Below are 25,971 nucleotides of genomic sequence, written 5' to 3'. Positions count from 1 at the left end.
CAATTTTTGTCACAATTTGATTGATATTTGAGAACAGATCTATGCCTGTATCACATGATAACGGTAACTGTAATCTTGATTCAATGTGTTTAGTGTTTTGTTTTATTCTTGCTACTCCGTAAAATTGGTGTGCGTCTAATGTTTTGAATTTTCATTTTTCATAATTTTTTTTTATCTAGAAATTGTTTTACTTAAAATCTGTATCATAATATTAACTGTTAAGATTTAGTAGAAAAAATGAGTGATGGTACTGTGCAGTGCAAAAAATTTATCACGGAGAGTGAAGTTGAAGAACTGAAAAAGAAACGTCAAGAAGAATGGGAAAAAGTTAGAAAACCAGATGATCCTGAAGGTAACTATATTAGTTATTCTCTGATGTAAATGATCTTGTTTTATTATTAATATATGATATTAACTTTGCACCAGTTATCTATGTTTTAACTACAAGTTCTTTGATTATTTTTTAGTTAATTATTTTATTTTCATAATGCTTATACTTAATTGTACATCTATACTCTTATACTATTCTGCAGCAGTAGAGAAAAAAATCCAGTCCCTTGTAAATTTGAAGTAATCTGCTATAGATTTTTTTTATTTTATGATTCATTTGAAATGAAAAACTTTTCTTACGATATTCATGATATGTCTTTTTCTAAACAGTTTCTGGTTGTGGTGTTTAAATAAGAAAGTTATATTTATTAGAGAAAGTAGTCAGAAAGGTGGGTATAATGGGTGGTATGTCTTTCACAATTGATAATCAAACACAAACTTCATCTGTCATAAAAACAAGGGATATATGTACTCTTTTTCTCTATATACTGACTGTCTCTGAATTCATAGACCAAATTTTAAAATATATTTAAAGGAGCATTTGTCTGAATAACAATGATGGGGTTGGAAATGAAAAGTGTGGGCAGAAATAATGAATACTGAGGACCAAAGGACCCACATCCAGTTTTTTGACATGAAATGAAAAGCCATCTCATTCTCATAAACCTAGAGACATAAAGTCAGAAAATTTTGTGATCAGTTTTGTCTTTTTAAGGAAGTATTCATGGTACAATATTAACTCCGCTCTTCCTTTACAATTCACAGCCCCATAAATAAGATGCATGTCTGCTTTCTTGGAGAGCATAAATTGCTCCATCATGAAAAAAATAGTCTCTTACAGTAAAAAAAAATCATTTGAAATTCATTTAATGCCATTCATACTCATTAAAATTATGTTGCAAATGATTATATAATGCAAACTAAATAAACCTTTATAACTGTCCAATGTTTTTCTTACCAAAAATTCATCTTTATTTAAATTTCGTCATTAAACTTGTGTATTATCTACTCTAAAAATGTTATAGAAATAAAAAGGTGTTTGTTTTTTTTTCATTTCCTTAGCATATCTTATTTTTATCAACTACGCTTTTCATCTCCCACTCCATATTACTATACAAAAAATGCTTCTTTATATGTATTTACCTACCCACAAACTATGAATACACATATATATGTACATAGCCAAAATATTATAAAACACAAAAACAAACAGAAAAAAAAAATTAAATATTAATGCCATATATATTGACGTAAATAAATTGGTCTGTACAATATCTATTCTTCAAAGATTAATCTATTATTGATAAAAATTAACTTTTTTATTATAAAAACTTTATATTATACAGACATGACATCTGTACGGATTCCAGCTTTTTCAGAATTGAATTTTATCATTCTTGAAAATAATTTACTCATATGTAATAATTCCAAAATGTTTTTAATATCTCAAGCACTTTTTATATAAATTATTTATTTTATTGTACAATTTCTTTCTCTCTTTTATTTATTTGGATTAATTTATGATTTTATGAAATTCAGCTTTATTTATTCTATGCTTGTGTCACATTTGATAGTAAATTTCTTATATACTTTACTGAACAACTTTTATACTCGATAGTTCCATGGCTGTCCCCCCCCCCCTGCTCATTGAATGCTGCAGGTGTATACTAATATCTTTATAAGTTCTTTCAAAGGGGATATTTGAGTTTTAGTCATTTAGCTAAAATATTGATACCATATATCTAGTCTAATTTGATTTGGCAATGAAGCTTCTGTATGGTAATTTTTCCATCTCAACTATTTTTTCATTTTATAAATTTTCTGAGGAAAAAAACCCATAAACCTCTCTTTTGTTTGTTATCCCAATTATATGTAAGGATATATTTATTGCTTGTATTTTTGTTATATCAAGTTTGGAGACTATTTCTTATATTTTTCTTTTCGATCTCTCATAAATTTCTACTTGCATAGCCTTCTATCAAATTTTTGCTTTTTAAAGTTTTATAACTGAAATAAAGTGAGACTAAGTATCCATATTTAGTTATATTTCTAAACTGTTAGAATCCAATTGCCTTAAAATTTCTGAGCTGATTTTGTCACTTTCCATTCTTTATTTAGTTATACCAAAAGAAGTATTTATAGTTAGGATATGATAGACTCAGAAGTTAAAATTATAAATAAGATTAAAAAAACAGTTTATTTATTTATAGATTTTATTGTTTGATTAATCATTTATGGTATTTTTTATATTGTATAAATATAAGATCACATTTGAATTTTTTTTCAAAAAGAATATGTAGTCTTAGAATAGTTGCTGAGCTTAAAGCCCTTAAAGTAATTTAGAATCAAAATGTAGAATTAAATTTAATAGTTCCTTTTACAGTTATTATACTTAAATATTATATTTCTCTTTTCTCTCAAAAATTGAATTGAAAGAAATTTACTTAATTAGAAAATATAACCACTTGAAATAAGAAATATATATATATATTTCCTGTAATAAGGCAAAAAACAGTTTAAAAATTTTAGTGCTGTAGTTTTTTTTTTTTTTTAAGGATATGTTGCGTTACACTTTTTTATGGAGATTTTATCACAAGTGTTTAATTGTTGACAATTATTTAAACTGAGTTTGTAAGCATTTATAATTTTCCACTTAGTATATATAGTTGAGATGTTGGCTATAAAATTTATTTAACAGAGGCCCCAGAAGAGGAATATGATCCGCGTTCACTCTATGAAAGGCTGCAAGAACAAAAGGATCTTAAGCAGTCTGAATTGGAAGAAAGTCGTCGTTTGAAAAACTTAATCAAAGGGTTAGATGATGATGAAGTCGCTTTTTTGGAATTAGTAGACCAAACTAAAATAGAAATGGAAACAAAGTTGTGGGAAGAGGAAAAGAAAGAAATTCAAGAATTCAGGTTGATTTTATTTTATCTTTTGCTAATTTTTCTCTTTTGTTATTAGTTGAAAAATTATAGAATACTTTAAAGAAGGAAGGATGGGAAATAATTTTGAAAAGGGGAGATATGAATATTTCATTTAGATTTTGTATCCCTTAAAAAAGAAATATCAGTTAATTGTTAAAACTGACCATGAGATGTTGTTTTTAATGAGAAGTCTTTTACTTTTCAAATTAATTTTTTGTGATTAATACTTTTTTTTATAAAATCCCTTTCTTTTTAAAAAAGAAGATTGATTACTCCCACGATTATCACTCTATCATAGTTTGATCCATGTGTTATTTCTAATTTAAAAACATAATGTTATTTTTTTTTGTTATAATTTTATCTAAAATTGATTTTAATCATAAAAAATGATGTATTTGTCCCAGGCAATTTTGACTGAAGAGATAATAATAAATTATTAAATGTAGCTACAGTATTTAGTTTATATATATATATACTTTTCTATACCATTCTTTTTTTTCTTTTTTTTTAACAACAAAAGACGTGCTGTATCCACTTTGACAGAAGAAGAGCAAGAAGCCAAGCTGCAACATCTAAGACGCACGCTTAATCTACCAACTTCAGGTTCATCGAAAAAGAGTCAGCAAACATTACTTGCCGGTGCACTGAAACGAAAAGCGTATGTCTTTTTTAAATGGCTTAAATTTTTTCTAATTTAAAAAAAAATGTTTAATCTTTGAAGTAGAAAATGTAATTTTATTAATGTTAAATTTTTTTGAATTCCAAAATTTTAATATTTGCTATTACTGAAAGTACTTGGATTATTTCTGCTTGCTAATTATGATTTTATTGAGTGAGAATTGATTAAAGATTTTATTTATAATTATGTTAATCAAGGATGAATGAATTAAATTATTGAATTCATTATTTTCTGAAGAAATCCGAAAATAATTATTAATATTAATAAATGTTTTCATTTGTATTTACTGTGCCACTCCTTTTTTTTTTTTTTTGTATAGTGATTAACAGTTTCTTCTTTCACTACAAACTATGAAAAGCATTTCTTTTTTTTTTTTTTTTTTCATTTTTATTAAATGAATAATAACACTTATTCTATTTTAAACAAAATCTCTCTTTTAGCTCTGAATTAAAAAATTAAATTAGCTCCATTTAAAAATTATTCGATGCAGGGTGTGTAGCATTATAAAATGCTTAATTTCGGGATAGTCTTTAAAGAGTGCTTAATTTTCTTGAGAAGTGCGAAGAAAGCCTTTTGTTTTGTTTCCCCATACATTGAGAATGATGATTCGAAAGCATGATCGTAAAGGTTTGTTTACGATAAGTATCAAGAAAGAAAACCAACAAAAGGGAAGAATTTGTAGAAGGAATTTAGGAGTTCTAACACATATTAAGATACATTTAAATATCCTTTTTTTCAACCTCTCCCACTTCCTTTTTCTTGAACATTGTGCATTCTCTTTTGTTGAAATACTTGAATCATTATCTGGAAGGGGCAGTATGAAATATGTACTTGTTGCAATTCAAAAAATGTTCGTACTTCCATCTGTAGTATTTTATATTTTGAAGAATTTAAGTTATACCTGGAAAGTATATGCTTAACTTTTTATGTGTTGTTAAAGAAGAATATTCAGATTAGTTCAGTCAATGAAAAATAACAATACAGCGAGAGGAATTTTGTGTGCAAAAGAGATATGGGAAAAGCTGCCTTAAAAATACTTACAGTGAAGCCTCTTTATAGGTGTTACATATTTGATCATTTTCATTAATATATCATTTTGGAGCTAGGACTGAATGATCTATAAAAGGAATTTTTTTGTATTTTATTGAATAATAATTCATTGCAACTTCAACTAGAAGTTTTCAATGATCCTGATTTCCTTCTCAATGTTTTTTGAATGTCCCTACCCACTTGAAAATTATTATTTGCTGGGTCAATCTTAAGAAATAAAAAATGTTTTTCAGGATTCAGATTCTTATATTGTATAAGGATTTTTTTTTTTCTTTTTATAACTCTTATAGAATTTTTTTTTCCTGATAAAATCTACATTTACGTATAAAAAATTTGCTCTGATTGAAAGAGCAACTGAGGTAGGAGTATGAAATTTGGGAAATTATTTTTATGGACATTAGAGGACCACTAATAAGAGGTTTTTCAAAATTTTAATTAAAAAATATAAAAAAGCATTTTAAAGTGTTTCATCATAACATCAAAGCCTATTGTTACACAAAAAGTAGTTTATCATCGTTTAAATAAAAGCTTTTCAATGGTAAAAAATTTTTTGTTTGAATGAATGCATTTTTTCCTTTTGTTTTAGTAACTTTTGAAAAATTAGTTAATTTTTATTACAATTAATTTCAAAACAATATAATTACTCCTTCAATTCATTAAGTCATGTTATTTTACTGCTGTTAAAGTCATGATAAAAGGAGGGAAAAGGCTTAATTTGATCTAATTTAAACTTAATTTAAAATTTTTAAGCAGTTTATTAAATAAGATTCTTTATTTGATGGATTTTGTTCAATTTTGAAGTAATGTGAAATATTGTGTTGCACTGATTTCACAAAATACTTAAAAAATTTTTCTTCAACTGTCATTTTTTATTTTTATTTTGCTTCTAACCACAAAGCTGTTTTTTTTTTTTTTTTTTTTTTTTTAACTTTATGAATTTGTTTTTGTTATTTATAGAAACAAAGACTTGCTTATTTTAAAGACTTAAAGATTTACATTTCTTCTTAAAATATATAATCATGTTTATCTGTAATTTTTTTAAAGTAAGAATTTTTGTTTATAGGTTAAAAGGCAAGTTTTTATTAAATTTTTGAAGTATTAAACATTTAAAAAAAAGGTCTTTTACTAAACCTTGAAAGTAAAAAGACATTTTTTTATAATCTGTCCATTTCTGAACACTGCTATTTTCTATTTAAAATAGCCTTTAAAAAAACTCATTTAGAACATGGTATTATTCTATTGTCAATTTCATGACCGTTTTGCCAGTCTTCTGATAATAGACATTCTGGAATGATTTAGTTCTTAGCTTTATAAGACAACAAATAAAATTACTAAATTTAGTGAATTAGTGTAGGAGGGAATTTTCGGCCGTGCATGCTGCTAAATCTTTCTGCATGTCAAATCTTATTTGTTGTTGCATATATCAAATACAAGAGTTTTGGTCATACTATGATTCTACATCATTATTGGCATTTTCAGAAATAATGCATCCAATTAAAGAAATTGCTAATTTTGAGTTGTAAAAGATCACAATCTTTATTATTAATATTATAAAAGTTGACTTAATTTTTTTGGTATTGATAGTTTGATCGTTTTTAGTTTTTATCAAAATTAAAAAGATATTCTTTGTTTTACGATGGAAGATTTGCAAATACAGAAATAAATATTAAAATTTAAAGAATATACATCTTAAAAAAAATTTTTTTTTTCAAAAATTTTATTAAGAACTATGCATTATTATGAAACAGGAAACATCCTATACTTAGAAAATATGTAATTTAAGTATGCATGCATGATCAATGGTGCTTAATTTCTTTGGCTGAGGTGCTTAGAAAGTGCTTAATTTTTTCCAGTAATTTCTCACTGTGCACCCTGTCAATATTAAAGCACTTTTTGAAGTAGATTAACTTACAATTTTAAAGTTATAATATCAAGTTTATTAGATTTTTTTAGAAATATGACTCTAAATTTTTCTCAGGTCCAGTTCACTTAGTCCAGAGAAGAAAGAAAATTCAAATACAGGTAATTTCTTCTCATTATTATTTTACTTTTTATGAAAATATTAGTTGTTATATGAAAATCATTAGAGTTTCATATAATAATAAGCTCTCTTTCTATATGATGAGACTGTTTTGAGATTATTTATTGTATTTATTATATAAACATATCTTCCAAGATCTAGATATACCAATTCATAGATTATTTTATTTATCATCAGTTTGCTGATTGAATCTTAAAAATTTATAAACCTTTTATATTAAACAGTTAAATAATGTACATTATATTTAGTACCAATAAACTTAAATATTTATTCAGGGAATTTTCTGCGAGATCACATAATTTGTCATCAAAAATAGACAAAGAAATTCAAAAAAAAAAAAAAAAAAAAAGAAGAAGTGTGGTTGTTTTGTAGCAATTTCATCATCAAACTGATCATTTCATTACATTACATTTTTTATGTATACATCATTTATCTTTTCTTATGTTCAGGTGAGTCCCATTTTAATGAAGTTTTATCATATCATATTTTAAAACTTCATTATAATAAAAATAAAGGAGGAAAAAAGAGTGAAATTAGCCTATTCACTTTAACATATGTTTTAAATTGTAAAGGAAAATTTTACAATCATGTTTTGGGTAGATTTTTTAAAAATACATTTTTTTAACGAAAATTTACTCATTTTATACACATTAGATTGCTTGCATTTTCTTGAAACTGTAAACCCCTTTTCACTGTATCATATGCTGTTACATTTCTACTTCTAGAAGATTTTTTTTAATAACTTCTCCCTTCTCATCTTCATCATAAATTGTCGTGTTTTTATTACATTTGTATCCCTTTCAAACATGCCATGCTCTGTTGCATATTCAGCAGTTGCAAATTGGCTGCAATATCATTGGCTAGTTCTTACCTTTTTCGATAATTCCTATTGAAATTGTGTAACACTGTTAAAAAACTTATCTTAAGAAATATAGAAAGGAAACGGTATGTAAATATATTTCAAAATTGAAATTCAGAAGAAAATTTTTATTCAATAAAAAAATTTTGTAAAATGGAAGTTTGTTGAATGAACTTGCAATCATTTGTTCTGTACAAATACTCTAAATGAAAGGAAAGTTACGAGCCATCAGCTTTCAGAAATATTCATTTTCTAAAAGGATTCATTCATAAACCACCAGTGTAAAGTATAATATAAATGCTTCCTTTAAGCATGATCCGTTAGACAGCTTCAATAAATATTTAAAATACTGATGCTATGAGTCACTTTCTGCCATTATTAATTAATTGCAATGATTTATTTGAACATAGCATCATTAAGTAATTAAAATTATTCTTATTATAATACTATTATAATGAATAGCAAAACTGCTTTTTCTTATTTTTTAAAGTGACTTTGATTACCTTGAGGTTAAAAGCTGTTAGTGGTACCTTATGTTTTATTAATATTTTTTCAAGTTACCATAATGTTAATTTTTATTATTATTTTCAAATACCAACTCTCTGTGGTAAAATTTTATTTTGGAAGGCACTGAGTATGTATAGCATGCCGTTTCATAGATGTATGTGTTTCATTAGGGTATTCCATATACCTATTTACAGTATATTTTAATTGTAAATATGTGTATGGAATTTACTGAAACATAATGCAATAAAATTTAATGGAAAGAAAGATGGTGTTTTTCTATTCATTGTATAAAATGTATGTATTGCAAGAAATTAGAATCAAATAATTTTTACATGAGAAAAAATAGCAAAATAATGCATTTCCAGAATATTTAGTATTAATCAGTGTTTTATATCTTTAAAAAAGTTTATATTCTTTTTACTGTAAATTCCATTGAGCATGCATTAATATATGCTTTTGTGTTTAAATTTTATAGATAAAGATCAGGAAACCAAAAGTGAAAAGGATGAACCAGTCATTAAGCGACCTTCTAAACCTATTAATACAATATCATGTCTTGGTGTCTTACCTGGTCTTGGTGCCTATTATTCTGATAGCAGTGATTCTGAAAACACTTCCGACTCAGAAGTTGAGAGAGAAAATGACTACGATTTAGTTGGAAGGAGGCATGTACATGTCCATAAAATTCAGAGCGATAGTTAAAAGAACTGTAAAAATAAAAATAAAATGATTCCTATTACTGTATATTTGAAATTCAGTGTGTGGCATTTGTGCTTGCTATGTCGAGCTTGAAAACTGTGGCTTTTGTTCTTAGTTTTCAGAAATAAAAGTTTTATCGAGGCTTCACACTTTTTCTATATTTTTATTACTGCTTTAATCATTTGCAATAATATTCATTGATTTAAGTAAAATTTTTATTTAAATTTATTGTTTACTATATTATATATATTGCTAACCTTTTATTAAAAATTACATATTTTTTCTTAATTATAAAAGGAAGAAGCACCATTAGATATCAGTTTCCAAAACTTCAAATTTATGCTTTTTCACTTGAGAAATATTTTATGAGTTTTTCCTTAATGCTTCCTTACAAGAAAGGATTAGATAAAAGAAAGTGATGTCAAAGTTTTTACAATCTCATAATTTAAAAACAGTTGCTTTAGATTACAAGGTAAATGGCAAATTCTAAAACTTTAGTGTGGAACAAAAGATGATATAATTTTGTCACTGTTACAATGATAAGTTTCAAATGCTATTTGATTGTTGAAAATCTCTCTTCTAAATTTGAAGTTGGAAACTTTTAAATCTTAATAATCTCTTTACTTATATTTGATTATTTACAAGAAAGAAAATCATCTTATTATTTTCATTCTTTTTTTTCCTTGAATAAAAAATAAGTGAATTATTTCTGATCATGAAATATCAACGATTTGATTTACTTCGAGGAAAAAACAGAAGTTATGAAAGGAATAACAAAAGTCATGAGTCATATTCCTGAGATTACATTAAATTTGAGAATGTTTGATATTGTTTCCACATCTACTTTTATTGCATCCCCATCTATTATAGCTGAAGTTGAAGTTTTTACTTATGAGACTTTTGTCTTTTTGTGACAGCTGTTTCAACATGTATGAATGTTGAAACATTTAGTTATATCTCTCCTATAACAAGTCTTTGCATCTAGAGAAGTGCAACATTAATATTGCTTCACGAATATGTTTATGCATTCATCATGAAAAAATCACATATACATTTACAAGCCAAATTGTTCACAAGCAACTGTTTTGTATGCTGGGAGCAATTCTTTCATTGCCAAACATCACATACACATTTGCAAGCCGAATTGTTCACAAGCACTGAATATTATTAGAAATATTATTATGAATATATTATAAAAATACTGAATATTATTTTAGTTAAACATATTCCACATTCAAATTTATGCCATTTATTGTGAAAAACCATTATGCGAGTGCATTAGTGCACCATCAATCTGTAACTCCCTATCTTATTTCTGTGATTGGACTTGTACAGCATCCTTCATTTTGCCCAGTGTTTACCGTGCAGTGCAAGTGTTTCTCTGCATTTTTGTTTCTACTGAGATTTCAGCGTGTATCAAATTATGCAGGGAAAAAAGACGACTTCAATGTCCTTCAAGCAATATCAGTCTAATTCTGTAGCTCGTAATGCACCTGTCAAATATGACACATCATCAATATTTGCTGTCGAAGCAATGTTGAAGGTCATACTTTCCTCATATATTTGGCTGCAATTTCTTATCCACAATGGAATTTTGCTTGATGATGTTTAGTTTCGATGCATCAATACCATACTATGATAGATATCACTTCCCGAAAACCTCTTTTTCCACAAAAATTATATTGGCCATGTTAAATATCTTCTATTTCTGCAGCTCGTGCTTATAATTATGGTGACAGACAGAATAACTGCTTTCCTTACTTGTTTTCCAGTAATATTTCACAAAGTTTGCAATTTCTGATTATCTTTTTGTATTTTCCTGTTGTATAAAGCACATTTAAGACATAAGAGAGCTTATATCATTTCTGTTCCTAAAATGCTTAATATCTTGAAGATCTTTGTTTACAAATTCCATAAAAAAAGTCATGAGATTAAGAAAAACGAACGTAATTTTATCTCAATTTTACCAAGTAATATGAAAAATAAACAGAATCATTTCTTAGCTTTCAACAATGTGAGAGAGAGAAAAACGCTGTTAACTAATGAACAACGAAAACGATTTGAAGTATATTGAAACAGTGAGAAGTATTGCTGCAAATTATATATAAGAAGTATCTTTAAAAATTTATTAAAAATTACAGAAAATAATCATATAGTTAAATTAATATCATTAAAAAGATAATTTTTTTTTTGAAATATAAAGTAGTATAAAAATTATTTTTGTGCTGTAATATTTTTAAGGCTTTTTCATTGGGTATAGTCCATGAGTAGCAAGATACAAGAGCACTTCAAAATTTATTACACTAATTATATATTAATTGTTATTGAATAATTTATTTAGAGTTATGTAGTTAAAATTTTATCTATATTAAAAGTAATTCTATAATTAGGAGTTTGTAATTAGTCCATCCTATGTTTTGTAATATTACATAAGCATATATATCAATAAAAAAAATATTCATACAAAGGCATTCAGTTAGAATATTCTTTTAACTACATATGTAGAAAAAAATAGCATAAGACAGAAAAAGAATACTTCTGAAAGAAATCATTTTCGACATTAAGTAAAAAAATATATATATTAACTTAAACTGCTATTAAGATAAATCTAAGTTATGGGTTTTAAGCATTTTTTTTTTTTTATTGAATATGGCATATTAGAAAATATAGATCAAACCAGAATTACTGATGAATTTGCCACAAATAAAGGCAGTAATAAAATTTATGTAAGATTAACATATTTAAATAAAACAAATAATTTTATAAATGTTAAATAAAGTGCTGATTGTTTATATTGCAAAGTATCACTATATGTTTTATTATACTAATTAAAATAGGAAACCCATTATTGTTTTTTATAAAATAAATATATAGCAGAAAAAATTTATTTTCATGTAGGCATTAAAACGATAATTTTTAAATTAGAAGTATTAATGTATATGATGAAGGGTGCTGAAGATTACTTGTAAAATCCTGTTTTTGAAGGACTTTGATTTGCAAACTTATAAGGCATTAATCAAACTAACATGTCTTTTATTAATATTAGATAGACATTTTCGTCGGTCATAAGCGCTCAGATTTTGGCTGCTAATTACAATCCTTATAATAAGCTAATTTATTCCCAAAATGATAAAATATTTTAAGACAGTTCTCTGCATCCCCAAAGAAATGTTACATTTGGCTGCATATCATATTCCATACAGAGCAAATCACATACTGTTCTGCAAGATTGTTAGAAGTGACAATAGCACAAGTGGTATGAGACTTCTGCAGGGTTAGCTAAGTTGTTAGGCAGAGATTATCACATACATCAGATTATACATTGGAGATAAATTATTACGCAAAACACCCTCACCTTTTCATTATCCGCTATCTCTGATGTGGGATCTCTACTAATATTAAAGATGTATGTGTATGTTTGCAATCAACATACCAAACTGTTTGACTTGCAGCCATTAAATTTGGCTCATATATATATATATATATATATATACCTTGAAGGGAAATGTGCAGCCTGGTGAGTTAAAAAAATAATTTTTTTAATTAATTAAGCTGAACTTTGACGTTTTCCCACGATAATTTCCGAAAATATTATTGCACAAAGTAAGTTTTGTACCATTCCAAAATTAAAAAAAAAAAAAAAAAAATCTTTTTAATGATACCAATTTAATAATTGTAGGAATTTTAAATTGAATTTAGAAATTCAATTTAAAAAGGTTCTTATGCTCAGTAAACAGAACTTAAAGAAGATAATTAAAATAACACGATTGGCGAAATCATGGATATTAGGCTTTATCTAAACGATTTTTCTGAGAACAAATAAAAGCTATATTCCTGTCGAACCAGCTAGTCGCCTGAGGTGACTAGTAATGAATAAATGCTTTGAGGAGGGGGGGGGGGTTAGTATATATCTTTCTTTTTTTTTTCCCCTTCTTCTTTTTTTTATTTTTTTTTTATCGGGAGAGGCTGCCAGCAGAGAATAGGACAAAAAGATTGTTCTATGTCTTAAATTTCGCGTGTTGAAGTACACATGGCAAAAGAAAAAAAAAAAAAAAAAGCCCGAACTATTATTTTGTTATTCTCTTACTACTTCTCTTATAGTAATACAGGATTAAAAATTTATTAGAGATGAAATGATAGTTATTGAATCCTGCTTTTATATGCTATATTACGTACACCATAAAATATGATTCGAAAAATATTGTGCTAATTTGATTGAAACAAAAATTGATTTAAAGTAATATATAGCAATCATATAACAGTAATTAAAAAAATAATGAAAAAGAAAAAATTTCAGTAAGTTTTGAAAAAAAGGTTATTGATTGAAAATTTAATTTCCGTTAAATTTCGAATATTTTTCACCTCTTAAGTTAGTTTCCCTACTATAGCCAGTAAAGTTTAATATTTATAGAAACGTTACAGTCTGACTTGATGAATCAATAAAATATAAGATTGAAATTTTGGCATAGGTATTTTGTTGTCTATTGAATATTATGATTAATATTTTTAAAAGAATGTTGATACACTTGTTTTACTGTTTTTTTTAAGCGGTATTTTGGAGAAATTTGAAATCGTTTTATAATTGGCGTTCCTTCTTTGGAAAATTAATTATTTATAAATAAAATCTTAAAATGACGTTAAAAAATCATTTTTATATTCATTTTCTTTTTTTTTTTTCTCCACAAATTATAACAAAAATAAAATAAGAACTTAGAAATAATGTTTCGTATTGAAATAATATAGCGTATTAGGTACATCATTCTACTTGACTTGCAAGATATCTTTGCGAATATGTATGAGTGTTCATACGGTGGTTGGTGTAAGTTAGGCCCGGTGCATAATTACATGACGATCGTAGCAGGTATAATTTTTTAGCTCTTTAAGAATATACATAAATGTACAAATGTTTTGTCTCCTTATCACCCTTGATTTTCTGGATATCTATTTCTCTCTTTTGCCCGCCCATTCCCCTTGCTACGCCATTATTTTCATATCACAAACAAATTAAGCAAAATGAAGTTCATAATGCCAATTATTTTATTGAGCTGTGTTCAAGGAAATTAATTTCTATTTAATGATTAATTTTCCAAGACCAACAAAATACATATTTAATTAAAAGTCATCTTATATAATTGGGGCAATTATTTATCTAGTTAAACACTACGCTGCGTAGGGAAGCATGTGCAAATTACTTATATTTTTGCCTTTTAAAAATTTATTAATTTAAATACCGATTTGTAACATTATTTCCGATGACTTTTTGTGTAGATTTATTTATAATAGAAACTAAAACTAAAAATTCGAATTTTAATAATTGTATTTGATAAAAAAAATTTAAATGTTCAATTGTTTTCTTTCCCTATATTCCGTAGTAATTTTCACAAACACTATCGATAAATAAAAAAAATAATTAAAAAAATTATAGCAGAGTCAATACATTGTAATTTAATAAAATTTAAAATTTTAATCGATTTAATTAATTTTAGTAGCACTTAAAAAGTAAAATGTGTAAAAATTCCTGAATGCAAAGTTAATTTTCTTGATAAAAATTAAAAATCGACAAATGTGAGGGGAGGAGAGGGCGGAAAAAAGATTATGCTCAAGATACATTTGTATAATAATTTGCCTGTGATATAAGATAGCATGCATACAGATTGTGACGTAAAAATAAATAATTCGGTTTTTTTTTTTTTTTAGGATGAAATTTTCCCGTTTGTCTACTTCTGTCGTTTTCTGTAAAAGCAATGTATTTTGAAAACGGTGAGTTTATTGGAAATTCATTATTTTAATATTTTTCAAAACTGATTTTATTTAGAAGTAGCATTTTATTCTCTTAGAATTCCTATAGAAGTAAGTATATTAATAGTACGGTCCATCAAAAAGAAAAAAAAAAATCAGACACTGTTCGTTATTCTCACACTAATTATCGCACAATAAAATGTAAATGCCTCTCATTGTAGAAATATGTTCTCTATAAATATATGAAATATTTTTCATACAGAGGGCTGATTTCATATTTAGATTTGCAAAATTAATTGAATTTTTTAATCGATTTGGAATTTGTACACGAATTCTACAAATACTTTCTAATTCTAAATAGGAATTTAGAATTAGAGATGCCCCCCCCCTCTTCAGGATATAATGAATCTGAAAATAATTTTTATTTTACATTAAAATACTAAATATAGAAAGGCTAGCGTAGATGTGTCCCAATATGAATGAAGTTGACAGTTGAAGTACGAAAATAATAAGTATTCAATTTCGACAGACTGTACTGAAAAAGTTATGCATTTCCATACATATATAATTTCTCCAGCGGCGAATTTAGGTATTTTGTGACCATAGACAATGCATATTATGAAACTTCTATTTTAATAAATCGGACAATTTAGTTAAACATTCCAATACATTTTTAACTTCATCAATGTAATAATGATTTATTTTATAATAATTTTTTTTTATTTTATTAAATTTTCAACTTATTTATTATGATTCAAAACTGTCCGATATCCATATTTTCACATATTATTATTGATCAAGCAGATCATCGGCATGTATAAATATTATGTTAATTAAGTGAACGTTCGAAACATATAGGAACTGTATCAAATATATTCCAAAAAGTGTTAACAGTATCCTAACATTTTATAATTCATAGAATTGGTATTTTTTAAGATTCGTTCATTTCTCAATTAGAAAAGTAATGTTTGTTTTTTTAATTAACCAGCCTGGCTTCTTAGCTTAGTGGCCCTATCGCCATTGAATTTATGAGTGTTAATAACGCTAAAATAAAATGCTCAGATGAGAAATAAAGGTTTTAGTCATCCAAAACTCATATACTATTTACAATTACAAAACGAAAAAAAGAAAAAAAAAAAAAAAACCCTATTTATTGATTTTTATTATTTTTATCATTTTAACAAGGAATTTGAAATAATTATCATTTGAATTTAAGTGCATTTGCATTTCTAACTTTTTATATATATATTTTTTATGATTGAATCTGAAATGCTGAAAATGAAAATTAAATTTTAGAAAATCACTGGAATTACTTCAATTCAGTCAATTATTGTATTTCGATTTTATTTTGAAGTTGTATGTTTTTCGTTTATTATATTTATGATTTTCTTTTAAATCTTGAATCATTTTTGTTCTGACTTAGTCAACAAATACCAATACAAAGTTGAACTGCGAATAGGAACCCATCTGTTTCCGATATTGTAAAGCACTTGCAGGTAAGTTTATGGAGCTAAATTGCATGAATTGCATGTACGAAATATGGAGAAAATATTGTAATCATAAAATAATTCAAACTTCGAAATTTTGACGAATCTTCACTTTCTAAACCTCTTCAAGACCTCCAAGTCTTTGGCGTCAAGTTTTTCCGTGCAGTTATGAACACAATAACTGAAAAATGCTTTGAGGTAGAGAGATGAAATTTGGTATAAAGTCTTTACACTATATTTATAGATTTCTGTCAAATTTTAAGCGAAATCCATTCTAAAGAAGTCATTGGCTGTCCGAATTTAACCTAACATCATAATTACAAAATGAAAAGAGTGAGATGAATAAAATTTTGTACACAGATTTAGTATCTAAAGTGTGGATAGGTTTCAAATTTGGAAATGTATTAATTTAAAATCCATTAAAATGTGGACTTCTTTTCGGCTTGTGCTTCCACAAGTAGATGAGTGCGATTGCTCAAAAAACGAAATGACTAAGTATATGAAATTTGGTATGTGATTTTGCGATTGCAGTTGTGATTTTGTGGCAAACTTAGGTTTCAAACGTTTAAAGCAAAAATTTCATTTTATTTTACTGTAACAGCATGCCAAAAATTAATCAGAAAAAAAACCCGCCAAAAATCACATGACAGATTTAATAAAAATACTAAATTCTCGCCAAAGATCAATATTTCGTAACTACTTGCAATGCCATGTAAAATACTCGCAGCGTGGTCTTACTGAAGGTTCAAAATTTTATACGGGATGAGGGGTATAACAACTTTATGAGAAAGTAAGCGAGAAAGTTTTGGGAAGACTGCTCTCACTCACAGACAGATATATTGGGTTGGCAACTAAGTAATTGCGGATTTTTTTTTACAAAATCAAAGACAATTTTTTCATGGAACTAAATAACTTTATTCTGTAATGTATTGGCCATTTTGATCAATGACCTTTTGCCATCTTTCAGGCAGCATCATAATCCCACGTTCATAAAACTTCTGGTTTTTATTAGCAAAAAACTGAATCAGGTACGATTTGACATCATCATCATTATTGAAATTTTTACCATTCAAGGAGTTTTGTAAAGATCGAAACAAAAAGTAATCAGATGGTGCAAGGTCAGGACTATATGGTGGATGTGGCAAAACATCCCAACCAAGCTCCAATAATTTTTGCCGAGTGTACAAAGATGTGTGTGGCCTTGCATTGTCATGATGGAATACAACACCTTTTCGATTTGTCAATTCGGGCCGCTTTTCTTTAACTGCATTGTTTAATTTCGTTAGTTGTTCAATGTAGACATCAGAATTGATCGTTCGGTTGGGTGGTAAGAGTTCAAAGTAGACAATTCCTTTGTAATCCCACCAAACTGATAACAAAACCTTCTTTTGATGAATATCAGCTTTTGATGTTGTTTGAGTTGGTTCACCTGGCCTGCTCCATGATCTTTTCAGCTTGATATTGTTGTAAACAACCCATTTTTCATCGCCAGTTATCAGTCGTTTTAAAAATGGATCATTTTCATTACGTTTCTTTAGCAAATCGCAGCTGTTAATGCGTTGCGTTAAATGCGTTTCTTTCAGTTCGTGAGGAACCCATGTATCGAGTTTTTGTACATAGCCAAGTTGTTTCAAGTGATTTTCAATGCATGTATGTGATACATGAAGCGTCTCTGCAATCTCACGTGTTGTACTGTGAAGATTCGAATCGATTATTGCTTTGATTAGGTCGTCATCAACTTCAACTGGACGACCAGAGCGTTTTTCATCTTTGAGTGAAAAATCACCAGAACGAAATTTGGCAAACCAATTTTGACACTGCCGTTCTTTTAAGGCTTCGTCACCATAAACAGCACATAACTTTTTATGAGCTTGCGATGCGTTTTTCCCTTTGCGGAAATAAAAAAGCAAAATGTGACGAAAATGTTCCTTTTGATTTTCCATTTTTCAACGAACGCCAAACGAAAACTACGCAACCGATCAAAAAACTTTTTTTACTCATTGACAGCTGAATTGCCAACTATCAAATAACAAAATGTGTTTTACATTTGTACTACGTCTGCAAACCTAAAAATTCACTGAAGTCATCTATGAGTGAAATCCGCAATTACTTAGTTGCCAACCCAATACAAGCATATCTGAGTAATAGCTTGTAAATCTGTCTGTGAACACAATAACCGAAAAACACTTAGAGAAATGAAATTTGGTATATGGTCTTTATATGAAATTTGTTAATTTCTATCAAATTTTGAACTAAATTTCTTAAAGAGAAAGTCTATATGACCAGCTGTCCGAATACAAGAGAATATGATAACTGCAAACGTAAAGATCTAAGTAGATAAAATATGATACACATATGTAGCATCTGTAATGTAAATCTGCATGAAATTTGGAACCATATCCGTTTCCATGCATGTAAACACAATAATTGAAAAATATAACAGTTTAGGTAAATGTAATTTGGTTCATAATTTTATCATCTGAAGTGATAATTGTTATCAAATTTTGAACTGAATGGGTTGAAGCGTTCACCGTCTGTCTTTCTGTCGTGCATTTAGACACAATAACTTAAAAACACAGTGACTTAAATCAATGAAATTTTGTCTTGTGATAATAATTGTAGTTCTATGTTAAATTTTTATTTCAGTTGCTCGGAAAAGAGATGTCCAAAATGCTTATTTGATTTTGTGGTACTTGTGTATTAACTGCATGTTAACTACTAATCGCTAAAGATCGCACACTAAATTCACGTTAAGATCGATCTTTTCTAACTGTTGTTCACCAATAGAATGCAGATGAAGTACCGCTTTTTGTTACCATACTACAAATGTATCCTAATATTTAACTCTCATTTGGGAAAATAAAAATCTTAACATTTGTGATATTTTTAGCCTTGCCAGAGGTCCACAGTTTTATGCAGGGAAAGTGAATGTACACTTTTATTAGAGAATAGGCGTGAAAGTATCGGTGAAACCTCACCCGCTGATCTTATTTCCTTTTAAATAAAAATTATGCGTATAAAGTAAATCCTATATTACAATAAACACCAAGAACTACGCTCATTTTGTTAAAAAAAAAAAAAAATCATTATATTGTCACGTAGGTACTTCAGTATGGAACTCAATGACACACACAAGAAGTTGAGCTAAACCAATTTATTAACTCAACTGTGAACTCAGAACACAGTGACTGACAGATCTTCTGCTTTTATACTAGCTAGGAAAGTTCTAGAATACTTTTCTGGAGACAGTAAGAAAAGTCCAGAACACTTGTCTGGTAAACTAAGGAAATGTCCAGAATCTTCTGGAACAGGAAATAAAGGAAAAAATAAATTAAGGAATTAAATATTTACACAGACTGTGAATCGCATTGTCTCTTGCTGGATTCGAACTTATGATCGCTTGATTAAGAGACCAGTGCTATAACCATTCGGCCATGGAAAGTCGACTGCTACTTTTTTCAATGCGGCAAATCATCATCTTATATCAGAGAAACGAAAATGTTACAAAAAAACCTATTGAAAAAGAAAAATCAAGCTTTTTTTAAAAATGGATATAGCTAAAACAAATCGATACATTCAATAGAATAATATATTATTTTTAGTGAAAAAATAATATCTTCAATTTAACAGTAAGCTCCAAATACCATTAATTAAAAAAAAAAAAATTATAAAAAAAAGTGTTTGCCTGAGTCCACGCAAACTCGTTGGATTCTATGAATTGCGAATCTATGAAAAAACTAAATGAGGATTAATGTTCCACTGACAACTCCGTAGCATATATTAAAAAACAAAACCAGGTTTAATTTCATTCTTTGAGATATCTTTATTTTCAGTTATTTGTTTTGAATTTTTATAGCCTATAATTCTGAACGCGATATCATTGTGGCGAAGAAAAATGAAGGTATATAATCATTTAAATACAAATAAATAATTTTTACACATTTTTTATATTACATTTTTAAATCGGGTTAAAAAGTATAAAATATTTTTTTATTTGATAAATAATTAATTTATATTAGATTTAAAATAATTTTCTCTCAGCCCCTATAAATTGTACTGAAAATTTGTGATTATGAATTTTTAAAATTCACAGTCACAAATTTCATAGAGTTATAAATATATCGGACTTTATTTTATATATTTTAATCCGTTTTAAAATCGTGGTGTATTAAAAAAATATTTAAATAATAATTTTCTGTGTTTCAGGCTTGTGTATGTGAAATTACAATCGATTTTGAACTAACTTTCCAATGAGCTAACGACTTGCCATGGCGCTATGTGTTGATAACGAAAGAGTTTACTTCACAACAAAATATGTGCGGAATAAATAAACTAACCAACAGACAAGAAAGTTAATATTGTACTGTCATCATATGAATTATCTTTAAAGTTTCAAGTATCTAGCTCATAGAAAAATTAATTGAATATCGATTGCAAAATATGCACCGAACAAATAAATAGATAGAGCGGAAAACGAATTAATAAAAATATGTTTAAAAAGCAATAATTTTTTGCTATATTTTGATTCCATTTGCATAAGTTTATTTAGAATAAATTCATTCAACTGGAATTAAATATTATGGATTTAGACGAAACGTTCTTTCTTATCAGTAGAAAATATTTATGCTATTTGTTCAATGTATTTATTATGTCGGCTTAAAAGAAAATAAAACGAATTAAATATGTATTTTTCTTCAAATATGGTAATCAGATTTGGTATTTCTTCAGATATGGTATAAATAATTTTTTTCAAACTAAGTGATGTCACAAACATTCGATGCAATTCTTTTTACAAATCTTCTATTTTCCATTGTAAGTCATTGCTGATGTGAAAGATTCGTACCAATATTAGAAAAATCAGTCTATTTCTGCTTATATCATTTATGGTTAAATCCACTTTTCTTTAAAGGAGTAACATTTTTTTTTTTTTTTTTTTTTTTTTTTACGTATGAAAAGAGTTTTGGTATATTTTAAAACTTTTTTATCTATAAATTATTTTAAATTAATTCTTTATGAATTAAAAAATCTTATTTCTTTGTTCATAGTTCTGAATATGATATCATTGTAACAAGAAAAGTAAAGATTTAAAAAAATCAGTAATTTCTAAAATATTTTGATTTTGTTTACATTATTTTAATCGAGCTACGTGTTCGGATATTGCTACGGGAAAATATAATGCTTGATTCCCTTCCATTTATTTCAACCTATACATGGATACTCTTTGTGTTCTTTCAATATTTCTTTTTGTTGAATGCCATTGATAATTTAGATAAGACTAACAGTTAAAGTATAGTATTGCCGAATTAACTGGAAATAAATATTATGGATTCAGACAAAACATTTTATCAGCAGTAGTCTTCTGTTTGTTCAACGCATTATGTTGGTTTAAAAGATAATCGGAAAAATTAAACGTGTATTTTTCTTCAAATGTGGATATTGCAACTATTATTGTAAAAAAAAACAAAATGCGATACAATTTTTTTTGAAAGTTTTAATCTTCTATTAAAAGATACTGCTATGTAAAAGAATCTTACCATTTTAAAAGTCAAATTGTTTCCGCTTCTGTTATTTATGGTTAAACTCACCTTTCAGTTGAAGGAATAACATTTTTAATTTGATTACAGAAAGATTTTTGGTGCTTTTTAAAACTATTTTATCTATAAATTGTTTTAAAATATATATATATTTTTTTTTATTTAAATAGAATGAAATCGGCAAGGAAGTCCAGAATCGTACTATTCTGGAGGCTCATTTGGAAATTCTCTTCATTTCATGAAGATGGGAAAAGATAAATTGTGAAGAAAAGCACGAGCGAAATTTCTATAGTAGCATAGAATGTAGCAACAAAAGTTATTCAGACTTGTTTCAACATCTAGCAAACTCTATTTCCTTAACCACAAATAGAATTTTCGGACCTAGCCTGGATCTGCCAGGTTTTTTTGTTTGTTTTTTATAAATTTATGAAACCATATTGACCATGACTAAAAAGAAGCACCTAGATAAGCAGTTATTGAAAATGGTTGTAAAGGAATGCCAACATTCCAACCTAGTCGAGGACGCAGAATTCTAGAGATTCGTCTATATATTGTGCCCAATTTTTAATCTACAGCAAGCAATAAGCAACATGCGTCGCTTTTGAAAGCGGGAGATCATAAAAGATTCTTTAAATCCCGGACCAAAGAGAAAATGTTTCACTGCACAGAAGTTCCACCCAGTCAAAGCTGTAGTTTTAAAAAGCTAAATGAATTTCATTTATGAAAACATAACATCAAAGAAATTATTGAAGGAAACAAAAGAACTGTGATTGATAGACGCGGCGAATATTTCGTTGATGATTTCTGAGAAAGTGAGAAACGAGAAAATTCTTATGGATATCCTAATATCTGGAATGGATATGCATTTGAAGAATAAATAAATAGTTCTGAAATAAGATGCATTAAGGTGGTAAGCTATAAATAAATCAAGATTTCCAAGGCTATATAAATTAATGGGAAGAAGATAATGTTTACCAGCCATTTCTGTCCTCTATAAAAGAATTTTTTTCAAAAACTGATTATTGCTGGTAGCTGGTAAGAAAAGAAATAAGTTAAGATGCAAAAAAGCTATCGAAATATTCTTTTTAATATAAATTGATAATAATTCAAGATGCAAAATAAATGCATGTCTTTTAAAATTATTATTATTAAAAAAAGCTGTTAAGATTTATTTACTTATTTTTTGAAACTTTTTATTTTTACTTCTTTGAAATAAATTTGTACAATAAATGTGAATGGAAAAATGTCTTTTATTTATTAATTTATTTTGTGTCAAATTTAATGCGAACCATTTTCTTTATCGTAAATAAATTTTTTATTTCATTTTACCTTTAAAAAGTACAGAGAACTTTTTGAATTCTAAATACTGACATATTCTATATAATGCAATCAAATGCATTTTACAAATGTAGATATTAATTGAAATAATTGAAAAAACATTTACTGTTTTATAAATAAAGAAATAATATTATTTTTCTAGTTACAATCTAATAAACTTTAAATAGATGGCATTAATTAAAATCTCAAAAATTAAGTTTGTAGTTATTGTACTTTTCATAAAATTATTAATCGTTTTTTTAATTTTATTTCTATAAAAAACTATAATAACGGAAAAGGCAAAAGTCATGTATAAATTATAAAATTTTGCAGCTTGCCTAGAAATTGTATTATTATTATTTATATTATCTAATTATTGGAATTTTTCCTCGAAATATTTAATCTAGGATTCTTCAATCGATGTGACAGTTTAATTCGTTTTTAGTTAAATTTACTTTCCGCTTTGAAGAAATATGACAGCTAATTTGGAATAACCTTCAATTTTGGACCTTCAATATATAAAGAACACACAGTTCCAAACTTACTTACTGCAACAGCAGACTCGAGTGATAAGAAATAAACTGTTAAAAAAAAAAAAAAAAAAAAAAACCTTTCAGACCTCTGAAATTTTCGAGATAAATATAGGCTGCTGTCTTAAATCATTCATACTATGAGAAACGAGATATCTGGATAATATTTAAACTTTTGGAACATAAAAGTTTTCTTTACAAATGAGAAAAAAATAAAATGAGTAAACAAAACCTACTACGTTATCGAAAGTCAGAGGTTGCCGACGGGAGGGGGAGCAAGACAAATCTGATAGGAGAACAAGCGCAATTTCTCTAATTTAGCTTCGAAATAGCTCATAAAAATTAATTTCATATTTAATGAAAGCCAATTAAATATCAATTAGCTTATTAAAATTCTTCACCCTCTTATTTTTCTATTTAAATACCGACCCTGATTTTTTTCCTCATTGTTAAAAATTTGCTTGGTTATTTGTAAAAAAAAAAGAATGTTCTTGATTTCTTTTACTGGTCATCAAAAGATTGTTATTATATGAGAGGATTTTTAATGGATGTCTTAAAATTTAATTGCGCAGGGATTTAATTTTGAAAAAATATAGTTATACTCCATTCTAGATTTTAGTACATGTTATCGAAAGACAAATTATGGCAATAAATCACTTTAACTGAAATCACGGAAATATTTTATAGGATATTGGCAAATAATACTTTTGAAGTTATTTCGAATTTTAAAAAATTCTTAATCTTCTGGCTCTTTTTTAAAACTTATAAAATACTTCAGTAATAACAAAAATGAATTAATCAGACAGGTCTATAGTAATTTCTAAATGCCTAATATTAGATAATAATGACATATGCAAAATAATACTTAATAAAATCAAATAACTAAATCTAAAATTTCATAAAAAGTTTTCTTAATTAGTTAGTTTCTTGAAAATGAGCAATATTTCTACAGTATATAATTATACGAACAGAATTAATGCATAAAACACTGTCCAAGACCAAAGCTACTCGATTTTGTTGTATTAATTTGGGATATTCACACTCGCGTGTCTTTTAGCGTAATTAGTGTGAAAGCATCTTGATAAACAACGTATTCAGCTTTGTATCAATTGTGTCTGGATGACATCAAATGCTAACTGAACGAATGCGTACTCTTATAATGGAGGTTATATAAAATGAATGTAGAAATGAAATTCAGGCTGTTTTATATAAGAAACTTTTTAAAATACAGAATAATTAATTAAAAAAATATTCGATATTTCCGTTAAAAAGCGTTTTTTTTAAAGCATAGTCACTTACCTAAAAGAATTAACAAACGAACAAAAATTTATTACTGCTCAGTCATGAGCAGTATAGAAGAAGGAAAAGATGCGATGATGCTGTTTTTTAAGAAGGCTAGAGGAAATATTTTGTAAATAAATGTGCAAACTTAATCATTTATTTTATGCTTAATGAGATATGAAAAATGTACATGTGAAAAATGATTTACTTAAATGTTAAATTCTTCCATGAAATTAATGTGTATATTCAGACTTTAAAATCAATAAATTTTATTGAAAAGCAATAGATCTTGAATTTGAAATCTCCTATCTTCATTTCTAGGCACATGTTCGTATCAATAAATTCCTCTCAGAGTTATTGCAGTCTAATATTTTTCTCCCCCCCCCCGAATTTTTTTCTCAATTGTATGTATTGGTTTCTTTTAATGTGTTATATATGAATATTTTATAAATAATTATTTAAGTCATTGTTTTATTTATCCATTATCCATATTCAAAATTTAAATGCACTTGCAATTACATAATTTTTATCATAAAGAGTAATTGAAAGAAAAATTACATTCCGCCATCGCATTTTATAATACAGAATATAGAATTCTTGAAATCTAGGTACTAATTCTTTTTAGAAGTTTAATGAACGCTTGGGAAAGCTTGTTTAGTTCAGCTAAAGAGCTACTGCATTACACTTATTATTTGTTATCAATTGAAATCAGAAAATTTCATTAGTGAAATAATTTAAGTCTAATAAGCTGGATTGGAAGAAGAAAAAATACTTTTACTGTTAAATAAACTTAATTTACAATTAAACAATTTTTTTATATCAGTGATTTGTAATTAATCCACTAAATTTGGCAACAGAAAAGCAAGTTTTATAAGCATAAAATGGCAAAAGAGTGTCTTCAATAGTTGTCTTTTTCAGTAAATTTTCTTTTTAACCATTAACCACATTTTAGTCAGAGAATTATCATAATAAAATAATAAATAAATAAGCA

At 26.9% G+C, this 25,971-nt stretch overlaps 1 protein-coding gene across 1 annotated transcript; it reads left to right on the top strand.

The window, feature by feature from the left end:
* The first annotated feature begins 68 nt into the window (after positions 1-68).
* Positions 69-23,100, top strand: LOC129962003 (PSME3-interacting protein-like). Its single transcript, XM_056075664.1, has 7 exons — positions 69-352; positions 3,029-3,248; positions 3,778-3,915; positions 6,965-7,008; positions 8,869-9,058; positions 14,790-14,852; positions 22,023-23,100. The coding sequence occupies exons 1-6, from the start codon at positions 238-240 to the stop codon at positions 14,845-14,847; spliced, it is 765 nt and encodes a 254-aa protein (XP_055931639.1). The 5' UTR covers positions 69-237; the 3' UTR covers positions 14,848-14,852; positions 22,023-23,100.
* Positions 23,101-25,971: the final 2,871 nt, after the last annotated feature.

This window comes from Argiope bruennichi, chromosome 2 (assembly GCF_947563725.1).
Source record: "Argiope bruennichi chromosome 2, qqArgBrue1.1, whole genome shotgun sequence".
NCBI lineage: Eukaryota > Metazoa > Arthropoda > Arachnida > Araneae > Araneidae > Argiope > Argiope bruennichi.
Note: the sequence above shows the minus strand (reverse complement) of the source record. Positions and strands in the feature narration are given on the sequence as shown.

Bases quoted from the DNA above. Each gene is read 5' to 3' on its own strand.
- LOC129962003 (XM_056075664.1), top strand. From the start codon at position 238: ATGAGTGATGGTACTGTGCAGTGCAAAAAATTTATCACGGAGAGTGAA. The intron at 3,916-6,964 runs GTATGTCTTTTT...AATTTTTCTCAG, and splicing joins GGTGCACTGAAACGAAAAGC to GTCCAGTTCACTTAGTCCAG. The intron at 7,009-8,868 runs GTAATTTCTTCT...TAAATTTTATAG, and splicing joins GAAAGAAAATTCAAATACAG to ATAAAGATCAGGAAACCAAA.